Below are 19,440 nucleotides of genomic sequence, written 5' to 3'. Positions count from 1 at the left end.
AGGGGACCTTTGGTCTTCCTAATAATGTACAATATAAGGGGACCTCTGGTCACCCTAATGAAGTACAACATAAGGTGACCTCTGGTCTCCGTATTCATATTATACACAGCCTTATGTGACCAGTGGTCTGCAAATGATGAACAATATAGGGTGTCCTCTATACTTTATATTCATACACAACTTTATGTGACCTCTGGTCTTTTAAATAATGTACAACATAAGATGACCTCTGTTCTCCGTATTCATAAACACTTTTTTTATGAAATATGGTCTCCCAAATGATTAATAAAATAAGGAGACCCCAGGTCTCCATATTCATGTACAATAATATGACTTCTGGTCTCCCTACTAATGTACAATATAAGGTGACCTCTGGTCTCCCTATTGATGTTAAATATAAGGTGTCCTCTGGTCTCCCTACTGATGTAAGATATAAGGGGACCTTTGGCATATATATATTGGCAAAAATATGGCATATGAAGAATTATTTTTCAAATCCACTCCAAACAAAAATTGAGACCCTGATATTTTTTTTTACAAGCAAACAATTTCACAGTTTCTCCAAATTAACTCTCTAAAGTTATGTAATTGGATGGGGGGGGGGGGGGATATTAGACAACTTTTCCTTCATATACAGTATATGTATCCCAGAAGCAAATGACAACGGGTCCATGTTTTTTAAGTTTATTATTTTGGAAAATATACTGGTAGTTTTGATTCGTTTATGAATTTGATAGGTGTAAATTCCAGGGAAAGGGGGAGGAGAACTTCAGCCTCCATCCTCGCAAGACAGGGCGTACATCTACTCTGTAAAATTGATATTAACCAGAGGTTTACTAAAGTGTTAAACTGATAAGGTCACCTATTGAGGTATGACCTCAAAGGGAGACCAAAGGACACCTAATATAATTTATTACCAAATAATTATTCCATTATATTTAAAGATCAGTGAAGAGTCCGAGCGGGATGGGGGGCAAGACCTGCAATGTACCTCCTCTCCCTGTCTGTTAGATCTGCGAATGCAGAGACAGGAGGTCGCCTACACTGATATATTAATAAGGAGATCAGAGGTTAGGTACCGTGTTAAATAGATACTGTTGCCTTACATGGAATAATAATATCATTAGGGAGACCACAGGTCACCCTACAAAATCCATTGCTGTATAACTTATATTTTATAATATTGCAGTCAATGTTGCCCCCCCCCCCCTGTATCTTTCCTCATATCAGATGATTATTTCTTTGACAAAAATAGATTTTCTGTTTGTTGTTTTACACTGTAAAGGCTTCACAGTAGTGCGATTTATTCTATTTTCACTTTACGGTTGCAATGCACTACATTTTGTCGCGTAGTAAACAGGTTTGATAGTTGTGAACTGAGCTGGTGACCTAAGGTCCTAGTTGAGCGTACGCTTAATCCTTCTACGTTCAACGTTTGTGACGTCAAAATAAAACGCATACTTTGACCTTTTGATACCCTGTCCGTGTTATGGTGTTTTGAATGCCGTAGCTTTCGTCACACTTTATAAGCAAAATACATGTTGAATGTAAATTGTAAATATATTCGTATAACCCCCCTTTCCCCTTGTCAAAATAAATTTGGATTTATTTTGCTCGTCCGGAAATTTTGGAGTTTTTTTTGGGGGGGAGGGGGGGGGTGTTTTGTTTTTCCGAGAAAACTTGCTACTTTCTCCATCTTCCTCGTTTAAAATTCCTGATTCCGCCGACTCTTTATTTCATTATTGTAATAATACAGGGTTTTTTTTTTCAAGCATGCTTATAAAAGATAACGTAAAAGGTACTGCATGCATCTATAAGCAGTGGTGCCACATTGACAGTAGCAGTGAGCAGTAAGAAAATATCACTTGAAAAGTAAAACTAAAATATAGCCAACTGCTTAGTCTCAGGATTATTTATTTTATTTTATTTATGATGACGATGATTATTATTATTGCTTGAAACATATTTCTCAGTTTGAAATGAAATGTGAATTTGTCTACATTTTTACATTGATTTAATGTGTATAAATATGTAAAGGAGGACAGTTTAATTCTGGCAATTATGTAGAATTATGCATTGTAAATATGTCGAACGAAGAGCAAGTCTTGTTTTTAATTCATTTTTTTTTTAATTTGTAAATTACCAGCGAGGTGTACAAACATGCATTAAAGGAAAATCAAAAATCGGAAACAAGTTAACTTTACAATACTACGTCTCCTTAATATTTAATAATGATGTAAATGATAGAACCTTATTAGGAAGTATATTATAAGTTTTTTTTAATAGTGTTGCCACAACTACTATGTTTCAAGTCCAGATGCTACTTTTACCTATCTTTGAGTATAACTACAAACAGGTAGAGATACAGTCTCGTCAGAGACTTTGGATTTAGATATCTAGCGGATAGACAAATGTTCGTGTTACGTAACTCCGCCGAACCTATTGTGTACTCACATCTGAACCAAAGGCTAGAGTAAGCTAAACTGATTGAAGTTTGCGCTTTTAGTCTGTTTTTCATCTATCTGTTCACTCATTTTGCTTCTGATAGGGAAGGGAGGGGGTGGCTGGTAGATTTTGGAAACATTAAATAATCTGTCCTAGATTATCTTGGAAATTAAAAATCTATCGTTCACAGCTGGTATGGAAATACTGGTAAATAATTTGAATCGAAAAAAATGTTAGCCCCCCCCCCCCCCCGAATCAAATGATCGTCCCCTTAAAACTATTGTATATTTTTGGGTACTCTCTCTCTCTCTCTCTATATATATATATATTCGTGATTGGCGATCTTCAAGAGGATTCACAGAGCAGCTGGTGGAATATTGAAATTATACTTCTGTTCTATAAAAAGATATAATCATAAAATGAAATTTTAAACAGTGATTGTAATAAAGGTGGTCTAATTTTCCCTTCATAACAATATCTCTGCTAGATTTATCGTGATATTTATGCAATACATTATTGTGTAAACATTAATGAGGTCAATGTACATGTGTACAGTAGTGTAGTTATAAATCTTCATTCCAATCTCTTGATTAAAAAAAACTGGATAATCGTACATGATTGTAAGTACCACCATCTTTTAGTTATTTTATGCATGATGTAATGTATTCTTTTTAGCCTTCCTAACGTAATTATAACCCTTCTGTTTGATTTGTTAGTTTATTATCAAAATGCACTTTTAACCCCATTTCCAATTGTTGTCATAATGCTTATTATTCGGTAGCTAAAATCATTCACAAGAAATGCAGTTTACTACTTTAAGCCCAGTTAATATTTTCAGTCTCTAAGATAAAGAATTTCTCACCAAAGTTATTTTAAGGTCAGACGACACGTTCTATATATATAATTTTTCCCAAGAATTTGATACTAATGTTCTCTTTCTTCAAGAAACTTACTCACAGAAAATTTGGGTTCTTTACCAGGCATTAATATTGTTAAGATTCAGTAGGATGCTATATACCATATAATCCTACAGGAAATTACTTGAATTGCTCATATCATAATTTTTGGTTCATATATATTTCCAGACATTTTAAAAAGTTTAGAAATCGGAAGATTTGGTACATTATGAATAGATGCAAAATAAATGCAGATATTTGAGAAACGTGTCGTCAGACCATAATCAAATAAACGCAATTTTATTGATTGAGATTAGTTCCTTAGGGTACTCTCCAAATTCTTAAACTGATTAGGGGACGACCATTGATTCTGATGGGGAAGGGAGGGGGTGGCTGGTAGATTTTGGAAACATTAAATAATCTGTCTTTGATTATCTTGGAAATTAAAAATCTGTCGTTCATAACTGGTATGGAAATACTGGTAAATAATTTGAACCGAAAAAAATTTGTTAGCCCCCCCCCCCGAATCAAATGACCGTCCCCTTAAAACTATTGTTTATTAGTCCCCTATCGGTGAAACCGGAGGGGACTATAGGTTTCCTCTGAGTCTGTCCGTCCGTCTAGCTGTCTGTCTGTCCTGTCCGTCTGTCCCTCTCTCTGTCTGTCAGTCTGTCCCACTTAGTTTTCCGCACTTTTTTTCTAAACGCTTGTAGATATTGAGCTGATTTTTAGTATGTGAGTGTATCTTGATGAGTTAAAGATCAAGTTTGCATTTCGTTCCGCTTCAATGATTTTTGACGGAATTACGACCTTTCCAATTTTTCAGGGTTTTCCGCAATTTTTTTCTAAACGCTTGCAGATATTGAGCTGATTTTTGGCATGTGACTTTATCTTGATGAGTTATAGATCAGGTTTGCATTTCATTCCTCTTCATTGATTTTTGACGGAATTATGGCATTTTCAATTTTTAACGGGAACCAGATTACACTTGCCGGTAGGGGACTAGTATTGCTAATGCAATACTCTCAGAATGCTTGTTAGTCCCCTACCGGTGAAACCGGAGGGGACTATAGGTTTTTTAATATACCATAGACCAATAGATAAAGTCGAGAGATCAAAGGCTTCCAAATCTTAAAATGTTTATTTTTAATTCGCTACTAACAAAATGAATGTAAAATCCTTTTATACATATATTTTTCTAAGTTCCAAAGATATTTTGAGAAACAATGAATTGTTTCATTTGCTTCTTATTGTATAACGATTGAACTAACCATATGGATGTTGGGTTTAAGTTAGGGTTGGGATTTGGGTTATGGTAAGACTTAGGGTTAGGGTTACACTAAGGGTTAGAGCTAGAATAGGGTTACACTTAGGGTTAGGGCTAGAATAGGGTTACACTAAGGGTTAAGGATAGGGTTAGACTAAGGGTTAGGTTAGACTTAAGATTAACACTTGACAATGCATTGGGTTTTGTTATTTTGGTTTTGGTTTTGTCTGCTTGTTTTTGTATTTTTTAAAACCTGCTTTGCCTTTCAACTAGTGCTTGATATTTTTTTACCAGGTTTACACAGATTTTTACATAATCCTATGTTATAGTAGGATATGAAAATGTGGATTAAGTTATCTTTAGCAATATTTTGCCAGCGAATGCATCATTCTAGATAAGAGAATACCCTTCTCAGACCACAGGAGCTTCAGTTTCGGGATGGTGAATTCAGTATATTGTTTAGTCTTTTTTGTGTGTGTTGATACAATGATTAAAATTCAAATCAAAAACAGCTGATAGAAATATTATTTTCAATATCGATTTCTATTCATATTTGAAAAAGTACCTTTTTAAATGTACATGTACATAGAAATACACAATTTTTAAAAAACTGCTAACAACAACGGTTTTGGTTATGATTTTAAACATCCTAAAAAATGTAGTCCGATTTTTTTATCTCACTCTTTCGGGTAAAATGAGAGGGCTGCATGATTGCAACTAGCATAGCACTCTCAATCATGAAGGAACGAACAAGAACTCTGCAGGGGAGATTGCAAAACGAATACACTTCAAATATACCATCTTGAACCCGGCCAAGCCCCTGTGCTTTTCGTGTAGGGCCGTCGCTATAAGGGTTTGGAAAGGTGGCTTCGGGGAAGGAACTGGGAGAGGTATACTCTCCATTAAGCTAGATTTTTTTTAAAATGGATATACATTTTGGTGTTCAGGTATAATTTTTTTTATGTATGAATTAAATAAACAAAATCTATTTCAGCATTTCTCAAAATAGATAAATATAATGAATTCAGTTCGTATCAAGAACGGAAAGGTATTTCCGATTTTTTTTAAAAAGAGGGTGGGGTATTTGTGAAATTACACCCAATCCCATCTTTCCGACGATCTTGAGTTACTGAGTTCTATTATTTTTAATCAATATTTTGGATTTCCAAAGTTTCGGCATGAACATCACCGAAGAGACATAATTTGTCGAAATGCGCACCTGGTGCATCAAAATTGGTACCGTATACAAGATTTACATTATGACCCCTGGGTCGAGGCCTCTGCTAGTGGACTATTAGTCCTCGAAGGTCTCTACAATTCAGTAGCTAAATATATCGGTACTAGCTTGAAAATACGGATATATATTTAATTGCTGTGTTGAAATTTAGAAATTCATTTCAAAATTAAGGATTATCTTTCTCGTGTATAGCTCTGATTCTTCGACGTATTTGGCTTTAGTCTTCGACACCCCTTTTTCCAGCTCTTCAGAGTTTTTTAAATTAATATTTCGGATGTCCACCGAGCATCACTAAAGAGAGATACTTTGTCGAAATGCTCATCTGGTGCATCAAAATTGGTACCGTATAAGATTTACTTTGTGATAATTTAATTCTCTGTATCTTGAGAAAATATTTTAGGTAAATATACTAGAGTTCATTAAAAAAACAAGAATTAAAAACAACATTTAATTTTCTTTAGAACCTAAAATGGAAGATCAGTGGCTGATTGCTGCGATTTATTACATCGTCAAGAGTGCCTATTTCCTCTACACACAATGTGTTGGAGTTCCAGTTTATGTGACTTTCCACATCCTACTGTTGCCACTTAGATTTGTTCGTCCTCGTCTCTTCTGGACGATAGATGCTCACTTATTCAAGGCTGTTCTTGGAGGTGTGACGTCATGGTTTTACACTGATGGAGTTGTCTGTATGTTCTTTAAAAAAATTATTTAGAATATATCAAATGGATTTTTCTTTTAACAATATCAATTGTATTCGAATAGGATAATTAATTTTCAGTGAAAGAATCCGGTGATTCTTTGAAAGACATTCTAGATGATAAAGCTCTTCTGCTTTGTAATCACCAGTCAACAGCTGATATTGGAGTTATCATGCAATCACTCCACCCAAAAGGCATGGTAACGGGTCACATGACCTGGGTCATGGATCACGTGTTTCGGCTTACTCACTTTGGATGGGTCAGTCATCTACATGGAGACTTCTTCCTCAAGCAACCTTGCAGGGTATAAAAGATTTTAGATATATGGATTTTTAATTAATTTTTAATGATTTTAAAAAGTACAGAACAATGGAGTAAGTAACGACTTTTACAAGACATACCTAAAGCAAAAGTATCTTACAAAAACAAAACAAAAGAAAATAAATAAATAAAAAAATTAAAAAAAAAAAAAAAAAAAAACCCGAAGCGATAGAAGCATTTAAAAAATCTAAATATACGAGAATACATGTTAGCTTCCCCTGTCAATGATACGAACGTCTACTTACCTATTATTGTATCAAACGCAAGTTCTCCGTTTAATGGTTTTATATATTCTTTTTATTTCTTTGGCATGCTTACTGTATAAAAAAGACATATACATGTATATGTGGATACTTTCATATATGATAGTAATCTGTATATGTCACATTAAGATACCACAAAAGGATGGCCATGAGTCTGTTACGTGACTCACGAAAGCTTCCCAAAATCGGAGACAAACACATCTCATTACCATTAGCAATTATTATATGAAATAAGTAGAAAATTTATTTCTCTTTCCTATCTCGTATATTCTTTTTTACGTACTCTAAAACATGCTTTATGATTATTGAGTTGCATAGTAGTCAAAACAAGAAAAGATTATGCTTCTTTCTTATATGTTGGTTTAATTATGAGCTGTATTTGGTTAAATTTTTAGAAGAAACCACAGACACTATTTGTATAAGAATAAATTATTAAGTCACAAAATAAATTTAATAAAAACAAATAAATATTGTTTTGAAGAAGTGGGAAACAAGAAAAGTGTAAATCACTGTAATACATGGTGGGTGGGTGGGGGTGTTCGGGGTCGATAACGATGCAGTATACAGACTTCTAAGCTATGCTGTGAAATCTTTCATTTTTGCAAAAACATTGAGTAAACTTATTAGAAATGAAGGCAATTTCCGCCAAATTAAATTTTGAAATGTTTCATTGACTGAAATGAACTCAACAGGCTATCGTATTAGTGAGACACGACTTAGAATCAGGGGCAGATTGAGCTGAAAATTAAAGTCACGCAGCATGGTGATAAAATTAAAATTCAATCAAACCTGTAGCCAGACATGTGTATGTAAATTTACACTATCAATCAAAAGATAAAGGGTCGATTCAGACTGGTATCTTTGCTAAATTTATACAGTATGTGTTATGTTTCTATTATTTCAGACAGTATCTGAAAGAACTAAACAAATGAAGAAACTCAAAACACACTTAAAAAATATTTACTTAAAAACTCTGAAGAAATGGATTGTGGTGTTTCCTGAGGGCGGGTTTCTCTCCACTAGAAAACCAGGAAACCAGAGGTACACATGTACCGAAAATTTACATTGTAAATTAGAAGTTTATATAACTAGCACTAATTAATCATTTTCGAATATAGAAAGTTCTGTTCAAAGGTACGCAAAGAAACATGGTTTGCCTGTACTTGAAAACGTTTGTCTGCCACGACTGGGGGTAACTAAAACCATACTAGACGAATTAGCACCAAAGGAAGGTAGGCATATGGAGATTTCACTGTAGAACTTTTGTTCTATATAGAACATTTTAAGTTAATAGCTAGATCCCTTTTCCAGGTAAGAAAACAACAGACAAAGAGAGGTTTAAAGTTGGAAAGAAAAGTAAAAGAAGCCCCCATCCCCCGCCCCCCAAATACAATTATATATATATATATATATATATATATATATATATATATATATATATATATATATATATATATATATATATATATATATATATATATATATATATAAATTACACGTTTCAGGTCTATACGATTTCAACGATAATCATGAAAAGTTGAACTGGATCATTGATATGACCATCGCTTATCCAAGAGGAGAAGCACCGAATGCCCTGACTCTAATGTTCTCCATGGGAAAATTTCCACCCATACACATACATTTTCGAGTCTTCGATATACAAAGCGTCCCTAGAGACGAAAATGGACTCACCAAATGGATGTACGACAGATATGTCGAAAAAGAAGCAATGTTGGATCATTTCTATAAGACAGGAATGTTAGCAAACGACGGAATGGAAACTCAGGACACCGACAAAATAAGCTGTTTTCTTTATGTGTTGTTTTACTCTATTTGGATGTGGTGGTTGTTCATATTCGTGTATACCCCTATATTTTCCTTATTTAGTTGGAAACTGATTTTTGGCATTATTTTTTGCTATGTATTGTATTTTATTTATGACTTTATAAAGTACTTTCGGGATTTTTCACCCTAAATTACCCTGTGCAAATTCTATAGCTTCAGATCGTCCATCCCATATTTTTATTACAGATCTTTACAGTATCCCTTTTATTTTCATGGCATTTGCTTAAGCCTATCTTTTCTCATTAATTTCCCCAAAGTAGGCTGGGAACAAAACTGATCAACCTAGAACGTACTGAGTTATATTGATGTTAAGATTTTTGTAGAAGGCTTTACAAATTTTTATCTTATTCTCACTCGCTGTTTAAAGAGGTTAAGGATAGAACTCATAAAATCTCCAATGTTGCCTATTTTCAAATAAGTTGCTAAAATGTTTTCAAAGGTGCTTTTAAATAATATGAAGCAGAGAGAGAGAGAAAGAGAGAGAAACACCTATTCTGTTACCTAATATAACTGTTGATCACCATGAGGAAAGGATTCTGTGCATTATCTAGCATGTGTTTCAGAAATCAAAGTTCATTAAAATAAGGAAAAAAAATTGAAAAACTATTAGTGAATGCAAATCTAGTGTCATCTGTCCAATTTATTAGTTCACAGTCTACGGATGCACAATAGTGCAAACCAAAACTAAATAAATAACTAAATTACAAAATAAAAAAAAAAAAATTATAAGTAAAAAAAATAACTAACTAAAAAACTAAATTCAAAACTAAATATCAAAATATAAAAATAGACTGCAAAATAAAAAACCAAAACTTAATAGAATACAAAAAAATAATAATAACACAATTAAATACTAAGTACCGAATTTAAAAGTGCGTCGTAAGGACGTAAATCCATGAGTTATTTCACAAAGTGAACGTATGTGAGCATGGGCTTCAGAGCAGGACAGCATGTTTTAAGTCCATGCTATTCACAGAGAAAATATATTTTTTTTTTAACAAGGAGAGTTTTACAGAAGTGTGTGCCTTGTTTGATCATAACTATAACCGCCATTAAAATACAGATTTGAATTTTTTTTATTTGAAATGTGTGATACATACACCTACAGTTAGTGCACCACTTCTATGAAATAGATGAAGGCAACGAACAGTGATCAATCTTTAAGGGGAAAAAACTCTTTATTTAAACTTCGATTAAATGACCAAGACAATAAAAAATATTTTAATGAGCGAAGCAAATTACCTACTCAGTATTAACACTTTGACTTTTTTGAAAGAAAGTGGGTCCCATCAGTCACGAACGTCAAATCACTTGACACTAGTTTACGAGGTTAATGATTTTAGATAGTTGATGACTTACCTGCTAATTCTTTATTATCAGATGCATTTATTATACTACATGTACTGATTGGACATTTATTATACTACATGTACTGATTGGACATTTATTATACTACATGTACTGATTGGACATTTATTATACTACATGTACTGATTGGACATTTATTATACTACATGTACTGATTGGACATTTATTATACGACATGTACTGATTGGACATTTATTATACTACATGTACTGATTGGACATTTATTATACTACATGTACTGATTGGACATTTATTATACTACATGTACTGATTGGACATTTATCATACTACATGTACTGATTGGACATTTATTACAAGTATGAAAACGGCATATGGTTGAATTTATACTCGGCTATCTCTGTATCATTGACATGGCCAGAATGTAGTATATGATCTGAATTAAGCTTTGATTAAGGATTATCTAATATTCTTAATTATTATACTTTCATGTTAAATACTAATATCTGATTGGTTTACACGCATTTAACAATCCGTAATGTTACCCTCAGCGTTAGCAACACACTTAACAACGGGTAACATTATACACTTATCCACTGGCTGTGAGTGGGATAGCTCTTTTATCAAACCCGCGACAGGAACTATTCCCCGAGGGCTTGCCCGAGGGGAATAGTTTTATTATACTGATGTATATCATAATTTTAGTTTTATTATACTGATGTATATCATAATTTCTAAGGGTTGGATTTACCTGATACTACAGTTCGATAGTAAAAACATGAAAAAAAAATAATTATAAAAGTTTTGAACAAGTATTTGGAATAAGATAACACTGCTAGAATGAGCTGAAATCCTGATGACGTCACAATGCTACTGAAGTCAGGATGACATCATAAGTCTATAGATTGATTACAGGAAATCAAACTTGGCGGCAAAAATTGCATGAAAATTTTCCGAGGGGTGGATAGCAAAAACTATACCCCGGGGTATAGCTTTGCTATGTGTGAGACTATGAAGATAGTTAGTTTACCTTCTTAACTTTATATAGGAAACATTTTAACAGAACAGAAGTATAATAATACGAAAATATCACATGCGTTCAAATCATGCGCGTACGGTTCACCGTAGAATTCTCAAAGCGTCAGTTGTGCGTTTGAAAGAAGCCGAATAAACGACGTCAATAAAAGCTTGCGTCCGATGTAGCTTACTTGAAAACAACAAACGACAGACGAAACATCCTTGCAAATGCAAATTTTAGACGATAAAGGACTTTTTGAGTAGCAAACAAACAATAAAAAGGTTGGTAAATCTTTTCCGAAGCTTTCTTATTGAGAAAAATAGAAGCGGGGAGTCTGAAAGCTTTCTAAGCGTGAACTCAACGATCTCCGAATTTTTCTTTTGACATCCGAAATCAATAAGACATTCAGTATAATAAAATAAATAGTGCACGTTTTTGAGGGTAACAGTTGAAATTGACACCCCTCGGAAAACCATTGTCAACCTCCGCTGACGCGTCGGTTGACAATGGTTTTCCTTGGGGTGTCAATTTCAACTGTTACCCTCAAAAACGTGCACTATTTATATAATGTTTATATCTTGCATTAAAGTGAGGATTTGACCGCTCTGATGAATTGGCCCAGTGTTTGTAAGAGAAGATGAGAGAAGAGAATTAACATTAGCTCACTTAAGATTTCAGCTTATGTGAGCGAATAATAAATAAATCTGGACATGAAACATCCAAGAGATTAATGCTTGTAAATTGACCAAATGCTTCCTAAGAGTATAGGGATTTATTATGATTTAAAATATATCTGCTTTTACCATTACTAAACGTTATAAAATTTAGGAAATTCGCATATCTATCAACTTATCGCACAACACAGTAATGCTGTAAACTGATACTTTACCGATCGTGTTTTGAGGGTTTGTTTGACAATATCAGAGAGCACTAAAATTGAACATCCCAAATCAAAGTATTAACAATGAGTAAGTTGTATTGATTGCTTTGTTCCACGTAGGTGGATTAAACAATACATTTCTAATTGTCTTGCTCATTCTTAGTTTAAATAAAAATTATGCACTAACTGCAGGTGTATGTCTTACATATTTTAAATGCTAAATTCTCAAATTGGTATTTATATGTCGGTTATAGTTATAACCAAACAAGTGACACTCTTGTATGAAACTTTCCTTGTTAAAAATATATTTCCGTGGATAGCATAGACCTCAAGATATGCTGCACTTGAAGTCCATGTTCACAGGCATATACTTTGTGGAAATTGGTGGGTTCACAGACGTCCTTTTGACGTACATTTTATTTTATTTTTGGATTTTTATTTCGGAATTTCTTATTTCTTTGGTTATTTTATTTAGTGTTTTTTTTTTCCATTTAGTTTTGCTTTGCACTATTGGCTTTCCGTAACAATCAGAGGAGTACTGATATTTCTTCCTGTTTGAAAAAAAGACTTCGTAAGAGAAGGGGAGAAAAATGGAGATGGGGAAAAGAGCAAAAAACAAAGGAGAGAAGGGTACAGTTCCGTTCCAAGAGGTCTAGAATATTGATCGATATTTCAAATGTCGTAAAATGTCGTTTTTAAAACTTCTTCATGAAAAATCAATGCAAAAACATTAAAAACAAGCATTCTGAGAGTATTGCTTTAGCAATACTAGTCCCCTACCGGCAAGTGTAATCTGGTTCCTGTTAAGAATTAAAAATGCCATAATTCCGTCAAAAATCAATGAAGCGGGACGAAATACAAACTTGATCTATAACTAATCAAGGTAACATCACTTACCAAAAATCAGCTCAATATCTGAAAGCGTTTAGAAGAAAATTGCGGAAAACCCTTAGAAATTGAAAAGGCCGTAATTCCGTCAAAAATCAATGAAGCGGAACGAAATGCAAACTTGATCTGTATCTCATCAAGATACACTCACACACCAAAAATCAGCTCAATATCTGCAAGCGTTTAGGAGAAAAGTGCGGAAAACCAAGTGAGACAGACTGACAGACAGACAGAGGGACAGACAGACAGACAGACGGACAGACAGACAGACAGACGGACGGACAGACGGACGGACAGACTCAGAGGAAACCTATAGTCCCCTCCGGTTTCACCGGTAGGGGACTAATAAAAAACTAAATTACGAGATTAAAAAAAAGTAACTAAATTTAAAAAAAAAGAAACAAACAAACAAAAAAACAAACAAACAAACAAACAAAACAAAACAAAAACAAAACAAAACAAACATACAAACAAAAAAAACCAACCAACAAACAAACAAAAAACAAAACAAATAAAATATTAAATTTAAAAAAAATGAAATTACAAAATAAAAAAAAATAATACAAAACTAAATACCAAAAAGCGAACGCGAAGAAGGCTTCAGAGCAGGACAGCATGTTTTAAGGTCCATGCTATATATTTTAGCAAGAATAGTTTTATAAAAGTGTTTATCTTGTATAGCTGACATATAAAATTGATGAATCATAAATTCTCAAATCTGTATTTATAATATTATTTATGAATTTATGAGTTGAAATATATGTGCTACATACATGTATACCTACAGTTAGTGTCACTTACTTCTATGAAATAGGCGAAGGTTACGAACAGTGACCGATCTTATAAAACCTACAAACAATACAAAACACATATTTATTTAAACTTTGAATGACCAAGCAAATAAATTCTTAATGAAGGAAGCAAGCAACCTACTCAGTATTAACACTTTGACTTGTTTGAAAGAAAGTGGGTCCCATCAGTCACGAACTTCAAATCACTTGACACTAGTTTAATGCTTTTGGCAATGCAATAAGTTTATGATTATAGATTATAACAGTTAATGAATTAGCTGCTAATTCTCATCATCAGGAGCATTTATTACTATCATGTTGTAAATTATGCATTTACCTCTACCTAGGAAATTCAAAATTTACAACATGATATATATTACTATAATAGGAATGACAATTTTTAACCGGTTAAATTACTACATATACTGACTCGACATTTGATACAAGTATGAAAACGGACATATCCTCAGCATTTGTTTGAATTTACATTCAGCTACATGTATCTATATTATTAACCATGTTAACATTGCCGGAGTGAAGTAAATGATCACAAAAGGGAAGCGCTTTACCTTTGTTTATCTAATTGGCCCAGTGGTTCTAAGAGATGATGATGAACGCATATAACAACATTAGCTGACTTTAACTTTCGGCGTAGATTAGCTAGTTCTTATTGTAAGACTAAGTGAATAATATTCCATATATATATATATATATATATATATATATATATATATATATATATATATATATATATATATATATATATATATATATATATATATCCAAAATTGAAATAAAGTCTCAGTAATCGGATTACAATATTAAACAAATATAAAAAGAAAACACAAGAATTCTCCGTAAAGCTTTAGCGCTTTCATTAAAAATCTTCAGAAGCTTTACATTACAAAAATGTATACAACGGTAACATAGTAACAATGATTATGACGTTAAACTAAGCGGAACGTTTAATGTCTATATTGTGACGTCATAGATAAAATACTGCAATGATGATGAAAAAGTTCGGGAAAATCATAGGTAGTTTATAAGAGACTATTAAGTTTTGGCTTTAGAATACAAATAAAATGTTTTTCTTTTTCCCGTCTCTGGATATCACTGGCACATCTGAGTTTATAAAAAGGGAAAATGTTAAATCGTTTTTTTCCACAAGTTTCCAGGTGTGCACTTAACTGGATTTGTCTATATTCAGGTGTACTGATGTGTTGCTTATGTACACGTACACGGGCACGGAGACTGTTGCCAGTTTCACCAATATAATATTCTTTGCATCCAGGACATATGATGGCGTATATGACATCTTTCGTATCACATGACATGTTGGCATTAACTTTAAATTCACGCCCGTTAAAACTATAACTCGTCCCTTCTGTAATGTAGTCACATGTGCCGCAGCGAGGGTCCGTACACTTTGACACTGTATAATTATGGTCAGCGAATTGGGAGGAACAAAGTATTCTCTTAAGGTTTTTAGGCTGACGTTTACTGCTGATAAAACGACAGTTTTTGTATGTAGTTTTCGTTTGTTCATCCTCTCTAAGTAAGCTATTTAATTCATAAACAATTGAATTGATGTTTTTATTTCTCGGATTGTACGTGTGAACAAAGGGTATAGTTTCTCCGTCCTTCGCACGTCGTGTGTTTGAAAGTAATTGTGTTCTATCACACTCCTTGGCTTTCATAATACTATTATCTAGCAGTTGCTCTGGGTATTTTTGGCTCAATAAATACAATTTTAATTCCTCCAAACGGATATCCCTCGTATTAATATTGCTCACAATGGTACAGATCCTTCTTGCGAGATTATATGGTATAGCCGTTTTAGTATGGTGGGGATGGCACGATCCGAAATGCAGATATTGGTGTGTATCTGTCGGCTTATAGTATATATCTGTATTTAACCTGGTATTATCTTTTGATATAAGAACATCGAGAAATGGCATTTGCGTATCATCTGTTTCCATCGTGAATTTGATATCCGAGTTCATTTGGTTTAGTAGATCGTAAAACTCCGATAATTTGTCGACATCATCATCCCATAAGATAAAACAGTCGTCTAAAAATCTTTTCCATTTAGACTGTATATTATTTGCAGATTCTATTCCCCACAACGAACATAATTGTTCATGTAACTTATGTTCTAAATAACCTAAGGTTAATGTTGCATAGGTAGGTGCGACTTTCGTCCCCATTGCAGTTCCCTTAGTTTGAAGGTAATGATGGTCAGAAAAAGCAAATGAATTGTTTTCTAGAACTAATTTAAGTGCTTCTAAAATAAAATTCTGTTGGAATCTGTCATTTAGTATATCGGGATAACTTTCCATCCAAAATTTTACAGCTTCCAATCCTAATTCTGTAGGAATATTAGTATATAAACTAACGACATCAAAAGTGACAAGTTTTGTGTTACAGGTGATCTGAGTAGGTAAATGATTTATGAAATCCAGATCGTCTCTTACAAAGCTGGGTACTTTTTGACAATATGGTTTTAAAAGTATATCCAATAAGTGACTCAGTCTTTGTGTTGATGAGTTTGGTCTTCCTACAATGGGTCTGAAGCATAAATCACCTGGATCAAGACACGTAATACATACACTACTTTGATTTGCTATGGCGTCCTTAATAATTTTAGACTTGTGAACTTTAGGTAAACCATAGAATTGGCTCTCTCGGAATTCAAAGTTTGTCAGATAGTCCTGTTCTTTATCTGTTAAACCTTCCGATAGTGGTCCATATACCAGCTTTTTTATTTTAGTAATTGTTTTCTTCTCATGACAATTGTGCAGTCTTTCATAAAAGTTGTTGTCTTGTAACATTTGTAAGATTTTATTTTTGTAAAAATCCTTATTCATTAACACAACTCCACCTCCTTTATCAGCCTCTTTAATAATGATAGTAGGGTCATCGCATAGGCTTTTAAGAGCTTTTTCCTCTTCTTTAGAAAGGTTGGGTTTGATATTTCTGGGTTTGTTTGCAAAATGAATATTTTCTAATGTGTCGCAAACGGCATCCAAAGTTCGATTTCTTCCTCGTTTTGGATTAAACTTAGATTTGTTTCTTACCAGGTCTATTTGTTCTGCTTCTTGAGACTCGGAATCAGATTCATTGGTATCACTTTCATGAAAATATTCATATAGCCTGAGTCGTCGAGTATAGGCTTTAATATCCGTTTTAAGCTCTTGATTATTTACATGAGGTGTAGGGGTGTATTTAAGACCCTTAGACAGTAATTTGATTTCGGAATCCGTCAGATGTCTGTCGGAAAGATTAAATACTTTTGGTTCTATTTTAATTACATTCCTGGGTGCATCCCTGGAATTGTTGTTGTTAACAATTGTGGTAATTGGTTCTTGTATCTTTGGCCTTGGTTCATTTTGCCTCCTCCTAAAAAATAATTGCGTACCCCTCTTCCAATATACGTAGTTCTTTCGTTTCTGTAAAAGTTTGGTGGACCCCTACTTCTAACGTATCCTCGGTAATTTTCATTTTGTCTGTTATTGCCCTGATTCCGTCTTTTTATGCCTTTGTGGTACTTAGGAATCTGTTGACTTTGTGGAAAAGCACTACGAGAAGATTTACTTCTGGATTCAGAATTCTCGTATTGATTCTTATTTGCGGTTTTTCGTTTTCCCGAAAATGATTTTATTCCTTTAGAAAACGATGGTTCAGGCGCATTTTCCGTAGGGAAATCCCCTGTAACTGTAGGATTATTTGCAGAACTGGTTCTTACGGCGGACGCGTAACTTTTCCTAGAAGTTTGTCTTTTATGCAATGACTGTGGTCTTGGTGTATTTTGTTTAATAACTTCTTTACCATAATTTTTTTCATAATCCAAAAGCCAGGCTTCCGTATATCTCCATCTGTTGTATGAAGTTTGTTCCTCCTTAAGGCAATCAGATCTCCACGTATCTTGTAGTATTTCTAATACTCTGCCATATGCCTTAGTTTTCAGTAAGCGATCCATTTCTAGGTCGATCGACAGAACTCTTTTTTGGTTGTTTTCTGCCCTCATTCTTAGTAACTGAATTTCTCCCATCACACGACTCTTAGCTGTCTCAACTCTAACATTTGTTTGTTCAACCGGTTCTCCCCGTATTGGCTTAATTCTAAATTTCCTCGGGATTACGGGATTTTCTAGACTTACCCATTTTTCGTAATATTCTGCGCGGTTGGCATTACCTATTTGTTTATAGTATGTTTGTTTCCTGGAGTTGAGAGTTTGCGTCCAAGTGACCTTGATCCTTTGTTTAATTCTCATGGCTTCTTTTTGTAAAGCGAGCTCATTAACTTCCCTTTGAATTAATTGCGTAGGAGACTGATATGAGGTCATCTCAACATTTTGTGTTGACGCTGTTTTCAAATTTGTTTCCTCTTCATCCATTAAGTGGTTTAAATCCAAATTTGAAGTAAACTGATTATTAGGTAGTAAATTACTACAAACCTCAATTAAATCTTTCAGTAGTTGATTTGTTACATCTGTTTTCTTTAAAAGTTCCGCTAATAACATGTCTTTGTCAAGTCCTTTTTCTTTCTCCTTATTTGTAGAATTTTGTGTTTCCATCTCGATCACTGGATGGGTATATCCAAAATTGAAATAAAGTCTCAGTAATCGGATTACAATATTAAACAAATATAAAAAGAAAACACAAGAATTCTCCGTAAAGCTTTAGCGCTTTCATTAAAAATCTTCAGAAGCTTTACATTACAAAAATGTATACAACGGTAACATAGTAACAATGATTATGACGTTAAACTAAGCGGAACGTTTAATGTCTATATTGTGTCCGAGAAATAAAAACATCAATTCAATTGTTTATGAATTAAATAGCTTACTTAGAGAGGATGAACAAACGAAAACTACATACAAAAACTGTCGTTTTATCAGCAGTAAACGTCAGCCTAAAAACCTTAAGAGAATACTTTGTTCCTCCCAATTCGCTGACCATAATTATACAGTGTCAAAGTGTACGGACCCTCGCTGCGGCACATGTGACTACATTACAGAAGGGACGAGTTATAGTTTTAACGGGCGTGAATTTAAAGTTAATGCCAACATGTCATGTGATACGAAAGATGTCATATACGCCATCATATGTTCTGGATGCAAAGAATATTATATTGGTGAAACTGGCAACAGTCTCCGTGCCCGTGTACATAAGCAACACATCAGTACACCTGAATATAGACAAATCCAGTTAAGTGCACACCTGGAAACTTGTGAAAAAAACGATTTAACATTTTCCCTTTTTATAAACTCAGATATGCCAGTGATATCCAGAGACGGGAAAAAGAAAAACATTTTATTTGTATTCTAAAGCCAAAACTTAATAGTCTCTTATAAACTACCTATGATTTTCCCGAACTTTTTCATCATCATTGCAGTATTTTATCTATGACGTCACAATATAGACATTAAACGTTCCGCTTAGTTTAACGTCATAATCATTGTTACTATGTTACCGTTGTATACATTTTTGTAATGTAAAGCTTCTGAAGATTTTTAATGAAAGCGCTAAAGCTTTACGGAGAATTCTTGTGTTTTCTTTT

The 19,440-nt window shown here is 33.6% G+C and overlaps 2 protein-coding genes across 2 annotated transcripts in view; one reads left to right on the top strand and one right to left on the bottom strand.

Moving 5' to 3' along the window:
* The window catches only part of LOC133183817 (galactose mutarotase-like), an 82,842-nt gene that overhangs the window by 15,765 nt on the left and 47,637 nt on the right, over nucleotides 1-19,440 (bottom strand). The gene's annotated exons all lie outside the window — the stretch shown is intronic.
* LOC133184025 (acyl-CoA:lysophosphatidylglycerol acyltransferase 1-like) lies at nucleotides 6,315-9,114 on the top strand. Its single transcript, XM_061318896.1, has 5 exons — nucleotides 6,315-6,534; nucleotides 6,627-6,850; nucleotides 8,035-8,171; nucleotides 8,265-8,362; nucleotides 8,636-9,114. The coding sequence occupies exons 1-5, from the start codon at nucleotides 6,315-6,317 to the stop codon at nucleotides 9,103-9,105; spliced, it is 1,149 nt and encodes a 382-aa protein (XP_061174880.1). The 3' UTR covers nucleotides 9,106-9,114.

This window comes from Saccostrea echinata, unplaced genomic scaffold (assembly GCF_033153115.1).
Source record: "Saccostrea echinata isolate AGI-Se365-2 ecotype Australia unplaced genomic scaffold, CSIRO_AGI_Sech_v1 ptg000009l, whole genome shotgun sequence".
Classification (NCBI taxonomy): domain Eukaryota; kingdom Metazoa; phylum Mollusca; class Bivalvia; order Ostreida; family Ostreidae; genus Saccostrea; species Saccostrea echinata.
Note: the sequence above shows the minus strand (reverse complement) of the source record. Positions and strands in the feature narration are given on the sequence as shown.

Coding starts and splice junctions, on each gene's coding strand:
- LOC133184025 (XM_061318896.1), top strand. CDS start 6,315: ATGGAAGATCAGTGGCTGATTGCTGCGATTTATTACATCGTCAAGAGT. Junction 6,851..8,034: donor TCCTCAAGCAACCTTGCAGG/GTATAAAAGATT, acceptor CTATTATTTCAG/ACAGTATCTGAAAGAACTAA. Junction 8,363..8,635: donor CGAATTAGCACCAAAGGAAG/GTAGGCATATGG, acceptor TACACGTTTCAG/GTCTATACGATTTCAACGAT.